This window comes from Jaculus jaculus, chromosome 20, assembly GCF_020740685.1.
Source record: "Jaculus jaculus isolate mJacJac1 chromosome 20, mJacJac1.mat.Y.cur, whole genome shotgun sequence".
In the NCBI taxonomy this organism is placed as follows: domain Eukaryota; kingdom Metazoa; phylum Chordata; class Mammalia; order Rodentia; family Dipodidae; genus Jaculus; species Jaculus jaculus.
Genome location: NC_059121.1, coordinates 11,415,366 through 11,430,186, shown reverse-complemented (window position 1 = coordinate 11,430,186; position 14,821 = coordinate 11,415,366). Strand labels below are relative to the sequence as shown.

The following is a 14,821-nucleotide window of genomic DNA, read 5'->3' as shown; positions in this document are numbered from 1 at the left end:
CTGGCATCTGCATTGGGTCTCCACTGCAACCCACGGTTCATGCTCATGGTTCCACTGGGTTTCCATGCAGGCATCCCGCAAACCTGCTACACATTGACCATGGCTGTCTCCAAAACACAAGTCTGTGTTGCATATTTAATGACCCTCTCTTTCCTGCATTTCTTATACTCCACAATACCAGGTAGAGTGCCAATTTGTTAATCCAGGGGGGTAAATAGCAGACTTTGAAGAACAGGACACTCCTTGAGCACTCAGGCCCTTTCAAAAGAGTCTTCATTCTTCCTTTTGCCCCAGTGCAGGTCAGCTGGCCAATCTCAAAGGTTGTAATTGCTCAAATAATTGCAGCTGAACAGACAGAAACCTCAGCCCAAAGATTTCACAAGTTCTCAGGACATGGGCATAACAATAAGCCTTTCACACAAACTGCTTGTAGCTCAGTCCAGGCAAAGCTCTTTCTCACCCTCATAAGCCAAACCTCACAGTCCATAGTTCTTACTACATTCAGATCTTTCAACTATGTCTAAAAAACAGTCCATCAAACTGCACTTATAGCACTGCAAGGCATCTCTTAGGCCAAGGTTTCAAATCCTTCCACACTCGTCTTGAAAATCAGCTCCAAAAGGCCAAAGCCACACAGTAAGGTGTCTAACAGCAACCCCACTCCTTGGTACCACTTTAGTGTTGCAGTCAGGTTCACATTGCTGACAGAAATCACCTGACCAAGAGCAGCTTTTGGGGGGAAGGTTTATTTTGGCTTATAGGCTTGAAGGGAAGATCCACCATGACAGGGGAAAGTGATGGCATGAGCAGAGGGTGGACATCACCCCCTTGGCCAACATAAGGCAGACAATAGCAATAGGGGTTGTGCCAAATTCTGGTAAGGGGGGCACTAGCTATAATACCCATAAGCCCATCCCCAACAATACCGTGCCTCCAGGTGGCATTAATCCCCAAATCTCTATCAGCTGGGAACCTAGTATTCAGAATACCTAAGTTTATGGGGGACACCTGAATCAAATCACACCATATTGTGGAGATATAATTTCTATAGCTCAGATTGGTTTTCAAAATGATACTGAGTTTTAAATTAACTTTATGACCACAAATATACTCAATCAGTATTTCCTAAGTAGAACATTAAATTTAAAGCATCTTTAAATTTACTGAAAAGAGAAATATTAATTTCTCAATAGCCATATGAGGTCTTATATTTACTCAGTACATTGCTAAAAACTTCAGCACAGCTTTGTACCTTCTTTAAATGCATGCTGAAAATATTAAGGTACTCCAGACCTATAATATAAATGACCAATTTTTGTAAATTACAAATAGTTATAAGTAACTTTTCTTGGCTTTGTTACTCCTTTCTTTGGTGTGATATTTTTAAGAGAACTATCTTTCTTCGGGTCTGATGCAGCTCCAGTTGATTTAGAATGCCCTGATTTCTTGGCCTGCAGTATAGGTAGTACCACCATCATTTTCTGTGAATGCTTCATTGAAGGTGGAATTTCCTGTGAAGGCTTCATCTTGCAAGTGGAAGACTCTGTTTTTCTCATATTCTTTGCACTAGAATCTAAGGGGGGGGGGAATAGCAACAAAAATTAATGTATCTATAAAGTCATTTATTTAAAAAAAACATTTATTTGTAACAGGAGAGAGAAAGAAGGAAAAAGAATGAGAATGCTAGGGCCTCTATCCACTGCAAAGGAACTCCATATGATATGTCAGTTGGTGTATCTAGCTCTACATGGGTTCTGGGGAATCAAACCTGGGTTGTTCAGCTTTGCAGGCAAGTGCCTTAACCATTGAGCAACCTCTCCACATCCAGTAAAGTTAAGCTTAAAACCCTTTCCAGAGGGTAGTCACTGAAAATTACTTCACTTTGAAAACTACTTCAAAATTACTTCTAGTGCCAAAAGGTGCTACATGGGAGACTGGGGAAAAATGACCAATATCTGTACAAGCAGCAGCAAATAACCTGTCAGGATGCTTACACAAGTGCAATAGTGGCACACAGCCATGGTGAGAAACCAACTGCTCTTGATTTGCCTAACTGATCCACTCAGTGGAACGTGACCCATAGCTGGAGCTGGAAAACAAGTCAGAACCATATCCAAACATGAGCCCGCTCTCCATTATCAAGCTACTACCAATCGTGGGCTATAAGAGGGCCTACACCTATTAAATCCTCTATTAAAAAAAGGGTTATCCCATTTCTCTGGTGCTAACTTTATTCTCCATCAGAGAATCTGCTTCTCTTTTTCAGACAGACACAGATCCTAAGGAGAGAACCACCCCATTATACTTCAAAAGGGTCCCAGCTGAAATTAAGAATAATTGGCAAAACAAGCAAGGGTGCTGTTGTCTTGGTGAACCGGGTACCAGCACAAGGGTGAAGGAGATTGACACAGAGAACAATCATCTCCTACCAAACCAGATATCCAGAGACACAGAGGCCCCCAACACCTCATCACAGAAGCAGACAAAAAATGAACCCAACATAGCTCAGGGAAATTTTGTGGAAGAGGGGGCAGAAACAATGTCAGAGCCACACGTTGGGTCATGATACACAGAAACATTTCTCCTACCCAGAACTGTGGGCTAACTACACAATGCACGACCCATATACCTCAACAAGGAGGAGGGAGGGGGTAGGACACGGACAAGCCTAACAATGCTACCAACTTGACTATATTCACTGAGTACAAAACTAATTAAAAAAAAAAAAAGAAATGTTCTAGGTATGAATATATATTATAGTCAATGGTCCAAATCACTGATCAGTTGCCAAAAAAGGCATGGACTGAAATGTGGGTGCAGAGACATGATAATAGATATGTAGAAATGAACTAGCATGTGAGCATTTTTGTGCTATTACTCTACCAGAAATTCATCACATACAGAAAAAGTAACTCAATTGCCACAATGTTAGCCTGTTTCTAGTATGTGATGTCACAATTCTGGAAAGATGGGCATGATGTGGAATCCACATCTATATATAAAATAACATTTATAAATACTTACATTTATTTCTTTATCCTATAGGCCCACATCTTGAAATATATATATGTACAAACATCGTATATACATGTATGTGTTAATACATGTGTACAACAAACTATAAAAATAGTCTCTATCTGGTTCTGATAAAGTTAAAAAGTAATTTTAATCTTTTGTCATTTCTTCCTCTGATGGTGGCTGTTCTGACTTTAATTCATCTACTTGCCCTAAACTCTCCATTCTCAATAAATTTATACAGCCCATTTCTTGCAGAATTCAACAAAGCTAACTAAAAATGATTTTACATGCACATAATATAATCCTGATGCATAAATACAGATACCAGTCTGTAACTCAGACCTGACAAGTCATCACGTGATGAAGGTCCTTCTAACCCAACAAGGCAAATGGATGTATTCATCAACTAAAAATGTTATTTAGGTATCGGTTCAATTTTAAGAGTATCAAGGTTTTGACCTTAGTAATTTCAATATTTTTTCATTATATTCAACATAGTTATATCCATTTCATCTGTCTTTAAGCTTTCATAATCCTTTTGCAAGTTACTTGCATGATTGTAAATGGAGAGTTATTTATTGAAGTATGAGCAACTTTCAGTGGCCATATCCCTGAAGAACATGCCTTCGCCACAATGCATGACCCATATACCCCAACACGGAGGTGCTATGGGGAGGGGGGAACAGGGAGGAGGCTAACAACGGTACCAACTTGACTGTATTCACTGAGTACAACACTAATTTAAAAAAAAAAAAGAAAAAAGAAATACATGCTTGTGTATTGTTGGGATAAAAAAAAAAAGACTAACCAGAAAAAAAAAATACCTCAAATAAAGTTTTAGGTACTTTAAGATTTCATTGTATTAGGAAATGGTTTAGTTCTCCATAAAAATAAAGAGGCTTTTATTATAATTCCCCACAATTTCCAATTAGCACAGTAAACATTTCTACCAACTTACAAAGTGGCTACTTTTCATATTACTTTTTTCTTAACACAGCAAAGTCTTTCTTCGGAAAACACTAAATAATGATACAATATTCAGGAATCTATCTAGCAAATCAATGTAAAAAAAATCAAAGCAAAGCAACTATCTGCTCTGTTCCTCTAGAGAGAGCTGCAACTAGTAAAAAGGGAAAGCAGGTAGTGGAGGGAGGACAACAGTGTTCTCAAGCATTCCACACTCAACATTCCCTAAGAGGACTCATGAGGTTTTGATATAAACTGAAAACTTACAATTGAATGATACATTCACCCTACCTATATTACCATTATGTTCAACAAACTCCTTTTCTCTTAATAGTCACATGATGAATCTTTTCCTAAAAGTTTTCCTCTCCTCAACTGCTATTGCCTCTAGTCTAAACTTTTGGCTACTTCTGTATCTACCACACTTCTCTATTTTTGCATTGTCAGTTATGTCTTTTTATTGACATCCATCTCTGCTCAACTAGAAGATAAATGGCTTTAGGGCATAAAATGATTTAGTTATCTTAGTATCATATGCATATAAGTCTGTATCATACAAAATATGCTCTAATACCAACTTCCTGAGTTATAGAAGTAAGGAGCTGGTAGGCAGCAGTTAGAAGAGTAAGAGAGTTAAACTCTTTCCTAGCCTCCATGCTCCTCTACATACCTTACCTTTTCATTTTTATGCCATTCTGTATTACAGTACAAACACATTCAGTGGAGTAAACTTAAATCCTGTTAACATTTGACTCAGCAGTTATTCCTTTCTAGGTAAGGCATGTCTAAACCTGTGGTCAAGTTGCGAGGGAGCTTCAATTTTTAATAATATTTTTCTTTTCAAGGAGAGAGAGAAAAGAAGAGAGACAGAGAGAATGGCCACTCCAGAGACTCCCCTGCAAATGAACTCCAGATGCATGAGCCATATTGTATATCCAGATTTATGTGGGTACTATGGAATTGAACCTGGGTGATTAGGCTTTGCAGGCAACTGCCTTAATCATTGAACCATCTCTCCAACCACAACTTCTTTTTTTTTTTCTTTTACTTTCTTTGAAAAAGAATATTATAGATGACCACAGCATTCAACACAGAAACACAGAATTACAATTGATACTCCCTTAAACTAAGATAGTAGAAATATACAGTAGTTTCCAAAGAGTATAAATTTTTTCTTACATGTATGTTTTACTTAACAATATTAAAGTCATCAGTTTAACTTTAAAATAGGATAAAAACTATAGAAAACATATTTAATAGTTTGTATGCCCAACCTTTAAAAATACCTTTTAAATATTACCAATGAAATACCACATATAAAAATTAAAAAAACAACTGCTGGGGCTAGAATGCAGGGCCTTGTACATGCTATGCACCCAGATCACAGGCACAAGCTTGAGTTGAATAGTAAATGTAAAGACAGATAAGCCCCAACAGTAACAAGGATACAAAGGTCTAAATGTCACCTTTTGTGTTGCCCATATCCTCAGTTTGGACTAGAACTTAAAATGTATGGTGAGTCCTTAAGAATTCAAATCATCTGGATTCTAATTCATCTCTAGTTCTCTGGACTGGACAATGCTCTTGCCAGTTGGTTTGCTTACCACTCTAGCTGGGCATTGTGTCCTACTGTTACAAATGCTAGCTATATGCCATCAGATCAGATCTAATTTCAGTAAAGTAAAAGAACATATAATTAGGTATTGGCTTACCAATATTTCCTGGTGGGTGAAAAACATCTCCTGTCAGGAAACACCATCCAACTTGGAAAATATCTTGTGACTCATACCTACACCAATAATTAAATGCTCTATTCCAGCCATCCAAGATAATATGAACCTGATCTTTTCTAACAGCTCCAATTGTAGCAGGTATATCATTCCAGGATTTTTTTGGTCAACAGCTTCAATCTTCATCCCAACTTTAAAATTACTTATGGGTAGTTTTGTTGGTTCCTGCAAAATCATTTTTAAAATCCTTCACTATTAAGATATACTAGAACTACAGTCTCAATCTTTAGCAGCCAAATAAATAATAAAAAATAATAATACATGAAAAAGATAAACAAGACTAATAAACACTCAGCCAGGTTATCCAAGAAAGTATAACTAAATCAACAAAATTAGAGATAAAAATAGGACAAGTACAATACATACCACTGAAATCCACAGGATCATGAGGGAATATTTTGAAAACTTACATCCCCCAAAATTATAATTAAAGGTTGAATTTCTATGCATATTTCACCAAAACTGATTGAAGAGAGTATTTAAAATCCTAAAAAGATCTGTAATTTGCAAGAATTTTTAAGTACTAATGGAGCCTACCAACAAAAACAACAAAAAAGCCAAGGACTAGATGTATTCATTAATGAAATTCACTAGACCTTTCAAGAACTAACACTAATTCTTGCCAAATTACTTCATAAGCAAGAAAGGGGTGCAAGGTGCCTTTGCTGTGCTTGAAACTTTTCATAAAATATTAGGATAAAAAAAGACTACACTCATTTTAGCAACTTTTACATATACTAAATATGATCTTCTTGAGATTTATATCAGAAGCTACCAAAACAGACTCACCTAGAAATCTTAACAATTGGTATCATAGCATCTGACACATGACACAGGGAATAGATTTGCTAGCTTTAGTGATTTCTGGAGAATCTGACTTATGCATATCTATCTGTCAGAATATGAATCACTGGCAACAGATTCAATAGGGCAACATATGCAAAAAGAGTAACACAGACTAAGTCATTCTCTAATAATCCTGCACCAAAACTAAACTAATCTGACTTGAAAAGCAGGAAGTGACAGGAAAAAATACAGAGTTTATTACACACTCATTTATAATAAATCAATACTACTGATATATGATAGCTTCCCATTAATTATCTGAATACTTATTACATGTATCCAGGATTATCTTTGGTCCTTGCACCTTTTTCTTAGTTCCAATATACACTGAGGTTTTTCTAAATGTAACATGTTTCATAATTCAACAATTGCCTAAAGTAAAACACCTATTAAAAAACAAAAAAAATTTAAGTACATTTTAAAAGTTTAAAGCCACTAATATTTTTATGTATTTTTTATAAGGAAAGTGAGTGAAAGCAAGAGAGACAGAGAGAGAGAATTGACATGCAAGGGCCTGCAGTCACTGAAATCAAACTCCAGAAGCATGTGTCACCTTGTGCATCTAGCGTACATGGGACCTGGAGAGTTGAGCCTGAATGCTTAGGCTTTGCAGTGAAGTACCTTCTACCAAACCCTCTCTCCAGACCTCAAAACCACTTAAACAAATCCATAATGTTTTGACATCTGGGATGTTCTACTAGGTGGAGGTGGTCACTCAGATCAGTAGCAGTGGAGCTTCTGCAGGCACTGATAATGTTGTAGTTTCTGACTGGGATGGCAGTTACACAGGTGTGTGCTCATTTATTTGTTGTGTTTTGTATGCTAAATTCTCCAAAACGTTTTAAATATCTAAATAACTTATAGTTTTAAAAAAATGTATCCTATAATAAGGAAACCTAGATAATTTGTATTATATTGGCATAGAAATTAAATTACTCAAAAAAAATCTAAAAAGTAAAATTGGTAAAAAGTCATGAATATACAATACAATATAGTACCAAAATATTTACTAATCAGCATGTATAGTTGTATGCTTCATATGTTTTAACTAACCATCATAAAACTCAGCAAAAGAGAATAATCATAAATCAGGTTATATATTTGAAGTACAGATTATTACAATAGCTTTGATTTCTTTAAAGCATGTTGAAAACTACTCCAAATAATTCTTTTATCTTTAAAAAACAGGTTCACCACAAAGGCTTTTTTTGGTCTGATTTCAAAAGTAAGAAACCTTAAGAAACACATTTGACTCAGTGTTTAAATTAAAATCAAAATCTTAAACCAGCTAAAAATGAGGAACAGTAAGAAAAGAAACCAATGGTTGACAAAAAGAAAAACAACCCAAGAGCTTCTATAATAAAATATCAAAGCTACAAGTTACATTTAAAAAAAAAAAAAACGCTGCTGATGTCTGGAATTCTGCACTCGTTAATCTTTTTGAGAAACAGAAGTAAATAAAAATAAAAATTGCGTTCTGAAGACAAGAAGAAAATGAAATAACTTCCCTGAGAAAACAAATTATCCTTAAGGTATGTACCAGAATTCCATCTATATAAAATTGCAATCTACCTGTCTTTTGGAAGTTGACCATGGACATGACCACAAAAGGTGGACACTCTTTGTGCTCTTAGAACAATTTGGTCCTATAAATTTTGGAAGGGGCAGAACCATGGCCATAAACACAAGTCACAAGTAGTAGGGTGTCAACTGTTCTCTATCTTCAAATGTTTCCTGGTTCTTTTCCCATATACAAATTCAACAAGTTTACTTTATTTTTTAACTTTTTTAAAAAACTATTATTTATTTATTTATTTGAGAGCGACAGACACAGAGAGAAAGACAGATAGAGGGAGAGAGAATGGCTGCGCCAGGGCTTCCAGCCTCTGCAAACGAACTCCAGACGCATGCGCCCCCTTGTGCATCTGGCTAACGTGGGACCTGGGGAACCGAGCCTCGAACCAGGGTCCTTAGGCTTCACAAGCAAGCGCTTAACCGCTAAGCCATCTCTCCAGCCCTATTTTTTAACTTTTTAAGAAAGAAAAAACTTATCTAATCTAGATGAGATTAAGAAGCGCACCATCACGTTAGCTGAAAATACTGTACTTTTCAAATCTTAGATAGTTCTGAAATTTTCTCAAGTTAACCCTGCTTGAAGAATCACCACTTCTGATACCTTTTTTTATAAACGAGATGCTACTGCAGGTAAAGGCATTTCCATGCTTACAGTAACCAAACTAGTTACAGTGTGGAGAACATTACAATACTAACTTATAGCTCTGTTTATATAACCATATAAATTATTCATATCACTTAGTGTGGGATAAGTGGAAGAGCTTCCTTCCATGTGTTTTCCCTAAGACAAAAGGATTATGAGTATTGACTTTCCAGAGAAAGAAAGCTTTCTAAGTTACCATTAAACATCCTGCTTTCAACTTTCTGTTACCAATAATCACTTTAAAATAGAAGATTTTGTATACTCTACTCTCAGACATTAATTGTGGACCTAAGCTTCTAAAAGGTGTTTGCTTTACTACATGCAGACCCCAAAAAATCTCCTGGAAATGCCAGATTAACCTTCACAACACAGCTCACAACTCTGATAGCTGACACAGCTCACTTTGTTCTTTTCTTCTATACCTAAAAGTCAAGGAACACGAGCATGGGAAGATAACGAGGTTCCCAGGAAGGGGAGGTAACAGAGAAGATGAGCTCAGATTTCCACCCCCAGACCACAGCTGGCACAAATCAGGGAAAAGGGCAAACAAGATTACATGGCAAAAAGAATCACAAGTGACCAGTAACTCAAACAACCAAGGATACCTTGCCCTGATCCCAGTAGTCAAGTGAAATCCACTCCCCCAAAAACTCAAAGGCAAAATTGAGATATGATCTTTCTTACTTTATGGAACAAGAAGCTAGGTCATTTTTCATCCAAAAGACCTGGTATTTATTTACTTGGCCTTTTCAAAGCAGTTCACCATCAATTATTTCTCAGCCACCCAATACAGGATTACCCTAACCATTTCACTGATGCAGAAACAGCCACCAACAGAAGAGAAGGGGGCAGAATGAGTGGAGATGGGAAGCATCTGGGAGGAACAGACAACTAAGCTACAAAGGAATAAGCCCAAAAGAAAAAGTGCTTCTGGCTGGTAGCTGGTCATCATAACCCCATGATTTGACCTCACAGTAAGGCCGAACACGCTTTTAATCTCAGCACTCAGGAGGCAGAGGTAGGAGGATCTTCATGAGTTCCAGGCCATCCTGAGACTACATAGCGAACTTCAGGTCAGCCTGGGCTAGAGTGAGACCCTATCTTGAAAAACAAAACTAAAACAAAAACAAAAAATATCAGTAAGTTAAAATGTATTTATGACCATAACTAATTAGTCATGGCTGCTTAGCATTAAAAATAACCAAATCTCCAGTGCACATATTGATTTCAATTTATATAAAAAACACAACTCCTCGGTAGTAACTAATGTTACCTGTTTGACCTTAGCATTATCCGATCATGGAAAAATGATGACACAAGTCAAAAAAAATCTTGGTTATATCAAAAATTTTGTTTACAGAATTACGATAAAAATAGTGAGAACCTAATTTTTCCCATTAACTAAAAAAGAATACTTGCTCTTCATTCACAGCAATCTTTTGAATTATAACTTGAAATATCCAGGAATAATTACTGTATGGAAGATTTAAGTACCCAGAAACTAAAACTCATACTAGCTTTTGAATAGATGTGCCTTGGACTGAATGAATTCTATATGAGAACACAAGTGCTTAATAAAGATGTGTTATTAACTGAACCATAAATCAAAAGGGCTGATGAACTGCTTCAGGAAAAACACACCATTAAAACTAACTCTTCCCTGACATCAATTCCAAACCAAATCCGATTCTCTGGAGTTAAGTGGCACCTGCCCTTCAGGGGCTTCTAATGTTACAGGATGTTGAAATTTATACATATATTCTATAACATTATAATAATAATATATATATCATGTATATCAATGTCATTTTATGTAGTGTTTGACTAAGTCTTTTTCAATTTAAAACTACTTTAAAGTTTATAAAACAAATGGCAGGTATCCAATACTCACAAACTCAATCTTTCTAAAAATCCCAATTAGATTCACTTCCAAAAGCTTATTTTCATATCTCTCCTATTAAACACACAAACCCAGAAACAGCTTGAAAGACCATCCATTACTGGAAATAGGTTAAACAGTAATAAGGAAATGGCAAACAAGATACAATGGCCATTACTAAAGAACACTCCCAAGCACGTACTGGAAATAACTGAATATGCACCTGCGAAGTATAATTATAAAACACCCTCTTACCAAGTGAAGTTGTATGCCGTAAATCCATCTTACAATAATACACTTTCCTCAAAACAAGCAGTAATAGCCATGGAGGCATTAAAACCGCACACCTAGCGGGGCGTGGTGGCGCACGCCTTTAATCCCAACACTTGGTAGGCAGAGAGGTAGGAGGATCACCGTGAGTTCGAGGCCACTGTGAGAATACAGAGTGAATTCCAGGTCAGCCTGAACCAGAGTGAGACCCTACCTCGAAAAACAAACAAACAAACAAACAAAGAAAAAACCCCGCACACCTGAAGTTGTTAGACAGAAAAGGATCTCCAATATTTAAAAAATATGCACAAGGTAGGTATTTCCCTGCCTGTTTCCCCCACTAAGTGATCCATTCACTTCCTAAAGATGTCCTAATGCCACCCTACAGGTAAACCACATGTTTATCTTCGAAGGCTTCAAAACAGGCAATTTCAAATTATAATCACATTTTGGATATAAAACGGATGTTTAACCACCTTCTTTAAAACATCAGTACTCTCAGATGGGAACCTGATATCCCAAACATTGCCCTTGCATTGAGCTATCATAGCTCAGGCCACACACGAAAATAAAAGGATGCGATACAGTTCCACACACCCCATTCTTCTGACTTTGGTGAAGCAGAAGGAATATTCAGGTGAGAAGAACAAAGCTCAACAAGGCAGGGAACCTTTCTTGGCTTTTCTAAATGAAGGCGCCAAGGGGTCCCTAGTGAAGCCGTGACTGCACATGGCTACCAGCTGCCGCTTTCGGACCCGGAAAGGGGGAGCACCCTCGCCTCAGCGCCCACGGCCCGGGAGCCCGCCGCGCCCCGGCCCCTCGCCCGAGCAGCCCCCGCAGCCCCGCAGCACACACCGGCGCCAGGCCCGCGCCGCTCTCCGCCGAAGCGTCCTCCGGGCCGACGTTCCCGAGCGCCCCGAACAGTCACCGCGCCGGTCCCCGGACGACGGGCTGGCACGACGCCGGAGTCCGCCGAGTCGCCGCGGCGTGCCCACAGCCCCGCGGGTCGCCCGCCCGCGCCCCGCGACGCCCGGCCACCCGACGCCGCGGCGGGCGAGACGGCGACGGGGCTCCGGAAGGACGCGGGGGGCCACGGGGAGCGCGGGCGGAAGCGTCCCCTGGAGCGCGAGGTCCGGCGCGGGCACTGAGGCGCGGCCGCAGGGCCGTTCCGCCGCCCGAGGTTCCGGCGGCGGGGTCGGCGGTCAGGCCGGGCGCCGCCGCGCGTTTCCGCTCCCCGGGCCGGGCGCCGCGCCCCTCGCTATCGGCGGCGGGCGCAGCCCTGGTCCCGCCGCCGCGGCCCCGCGAGCCGGGACCCCGCGCCGCCCCGTTCTGAGGCGCCGCCTCCCCTGCGGAGCGCGAGTCCCCGAGCCCGCGATCGGCCTGCGCGCGAGGACGGCGCGCACCGCCGGGACAGCCGCGGCCATCGCTCCTCCGCTCAAGGCGCAGAAGGGGACCCGCGGGCCGCCGCGGCCTGGGGGCGAACGCCCAGCCCCTCCCTCCCGGCCTCCGTCGTCTTGGGCGCCCGGCCTCTCCGCACTCTGACCTCCGACCCCTTCCTAGAAACCAGTTCCCGGAGCCGGGGAGATGACTTTCCAGTCTCTCAGCAAAGCCTCCTGCGGTCGCTCAGGCACCTTCAAATCCCCTCGCAGACCCTTTTTTGCCAAAGAACCCGGAGAGTAACTCAGAGGCGGAAATCACTTGCTCGGAGGCTTGAAGGCGACCAGTCGCAGAGTGTGCTTTGTGATTCCCTTCTTCCCAATCTTCCTCGCCGTGGACGGAGGTGTCATGAAGGAAGAAAACTAACTGTAAACAATCGGCCAGGGCTGGAGAGATGGCTTAAAGGTTGAGGCACTTACTTGCCTGTGAAGCATAAGAACCCAGGTTTTGTTGGGTCATGATATGCAGAGACATTTATCCTACCCATAACCGTGGGCCAACTCCAGAATGCATGACCCATATACCTCAACAAGGAGGGGCCAGGGGGAGGGGGTAGGACATGGATGAGCCTAACAATGGTACCAAATTGACTGTATTTGCTGAGTACAATACTAATTAATAAAAAATTTAAAAAACGAACCCAGGTTTCATTCCCCAGTACCCATGTAAGCCAGACAGACAAGGTGGTGCATGCATCTGGAGTTCCTTTGCAGTGCCTAGTGGCCCTGACCCACCCATTCTCTCTCATAAACAGACAAACAAACAAACCTAAAACAACCCACCAATCTCACAGCAGGAGATGGGGTAGGGGACGAGCAGAGAAAACCATTTCTAGTTTGAATTTGAGTATAAGCAGATTTCAAACTGAAATAATATGCAATGAGCTATGTTAGTCAAGACTAGGTTTTCTTTCTACTACTCTAAAGCTGGGTGTAGGTTTTAATATGTGATCACCTTGGTGTCATGTATAATTGCCTTTCAAAATTCTAATTCTGCAATCAGAGCCTAAATTTAAGAACAAAAATGACTTTGATTCTCTACAATGTACAATAAAATTATTTTCATACGCAACTTTGCAAAAATAAAGAAAAGCCAGCTCTTTGAAGGTGGCATTACAATACCTAGCAGGTCTTATTACAAGAAACTAGGATATTTTTAGAGGTCAAGAATTTTGGCCTCCATACAAAAGCCAGTGGTTTAGACCTTCTAAGAGGTAAATAAATAGAACCTCATCTGGTATGTCAACTCTTAAGAAACAGAACATGTCTGCCACACCTGAAGGTCTCCAGAATAGTTTATTATTAAGAGATGAACTCTTGGTTCATCTCTTCCTAGAAATTGTCAAAACATCTCTCTGGAAGATGAAGATATAAAGTTTAGTCTCTTGGAATATTTAGCTGATGATTTGGGTGGTACAGTACTTAACCCCAGGCCTCACCAGATGTACAAGATGTTCTTGATTCCCTTTAATATTCCTGTCAAGATAGATCTAAATAGGATGAACGTCCTGGTAGTAACTTGCTTCCCAATTAAAAAGTCATCTGAGTTACTGAATAATTCAGGGAATGAACACATTGAAATAATTTTGTTCTCCTGAACAAAAGCAGATGCTTATTATACCTTTTGACACTTTACTATCAGAATTCTTCTCTAAACCCCATAGTTTTTATTTATTCTATAAATTACATACCATTTCTCACGCATCAAAATTCAACATGTAGTAAGTTGTTTCCATTTTTAGTTACTGAAATCCTTTTTAAATTTTTTTGTTTATTTTTATGTATTTATTTATTTGAAAGCCACAGACACAGAGAGAAAGGCAAATAGATAAAGAGAAAATGGGCACGCCAGGGCCTCCACCCACTGTGAACACACTCGAGATGCATGTGCCACCTTGTACATCTGGCTTATGTGGGTCCTGGGGAATCGAGCTTTGAACCAGGGTCCTTAGGCTTCACAGACAAGTACTTAACTGCTAAGCCATCTCTCCAGCCTCTGATATCCTTTTTTAAAACAAAAGAAAAGAAAAGAAAAAAAGAGGATTGGAGAGATTGCTTAATGGTTAAGGCATTTGCCTATGAAGCCAAACGACCCAGGTTTGATTCTCCAGGACCCACATAAGCCAGATGCAGAAGGTGATACATGTGTCTGCAGTTTGCAGTGGTCGGAGGCCCTGACATGCCCATTATCTCTATATGCCTCCCTCTCTCTCCCAAATAAATTAATAAAAAGTAAAATACAAAAAGGGGAAAAGAATGTTCTAATTCTATTAAAACACTTAAATCTAAGAATTATTAAGATAGAGTACATATACAAATAAGGGAACTGAGATTAATTTAAAGAAACAAGTCTGTGCTGTATGTTATATAAAGGTGTTGTGCTGCATGAGCACAAATA

General features: G+C 39.7%; 1 protein-coding gene and 1 long non-coding RNA gene across 2 annotated transcripts in view; both read right to left on the bottom strand.

The window, feature by feature from the left end:
- Positions 1–734: 734 nt before the first annotated feature.
- On the bottom strand, positions 735–11,953 carry LOC123456265. The gene is made up of 3 exons (XR_006634428.1): positions 11,843–11,953; positions 5,697–5,939; positions 735–1,573 (listed from the first exon to the last, which is right to left on the bottom strand). It is a non-coding gene; the product is annotated as an uncharacterized LOC123456265 (long non-coding RNA).
- A 236-nt stretch (positions 11,954–12,189) lies between these two features.
- Positions 12,190–14,821, bottom strand: part of LOC101600514 (vomeronasal type-2 receptor 116) — an 82,481-nt gene continuing 79,849 nt past the window's right edge. Inside the window, exon 10 of the mRNA XM_045139101.1 lies at positions 12,190–12,543. Coding sequence (XP_044995036.1) covers positions 12,190–12,543 — 354 coding nt within the window. The remainder of the gene's footprint in view (positions 12,544–14,821) is intronic.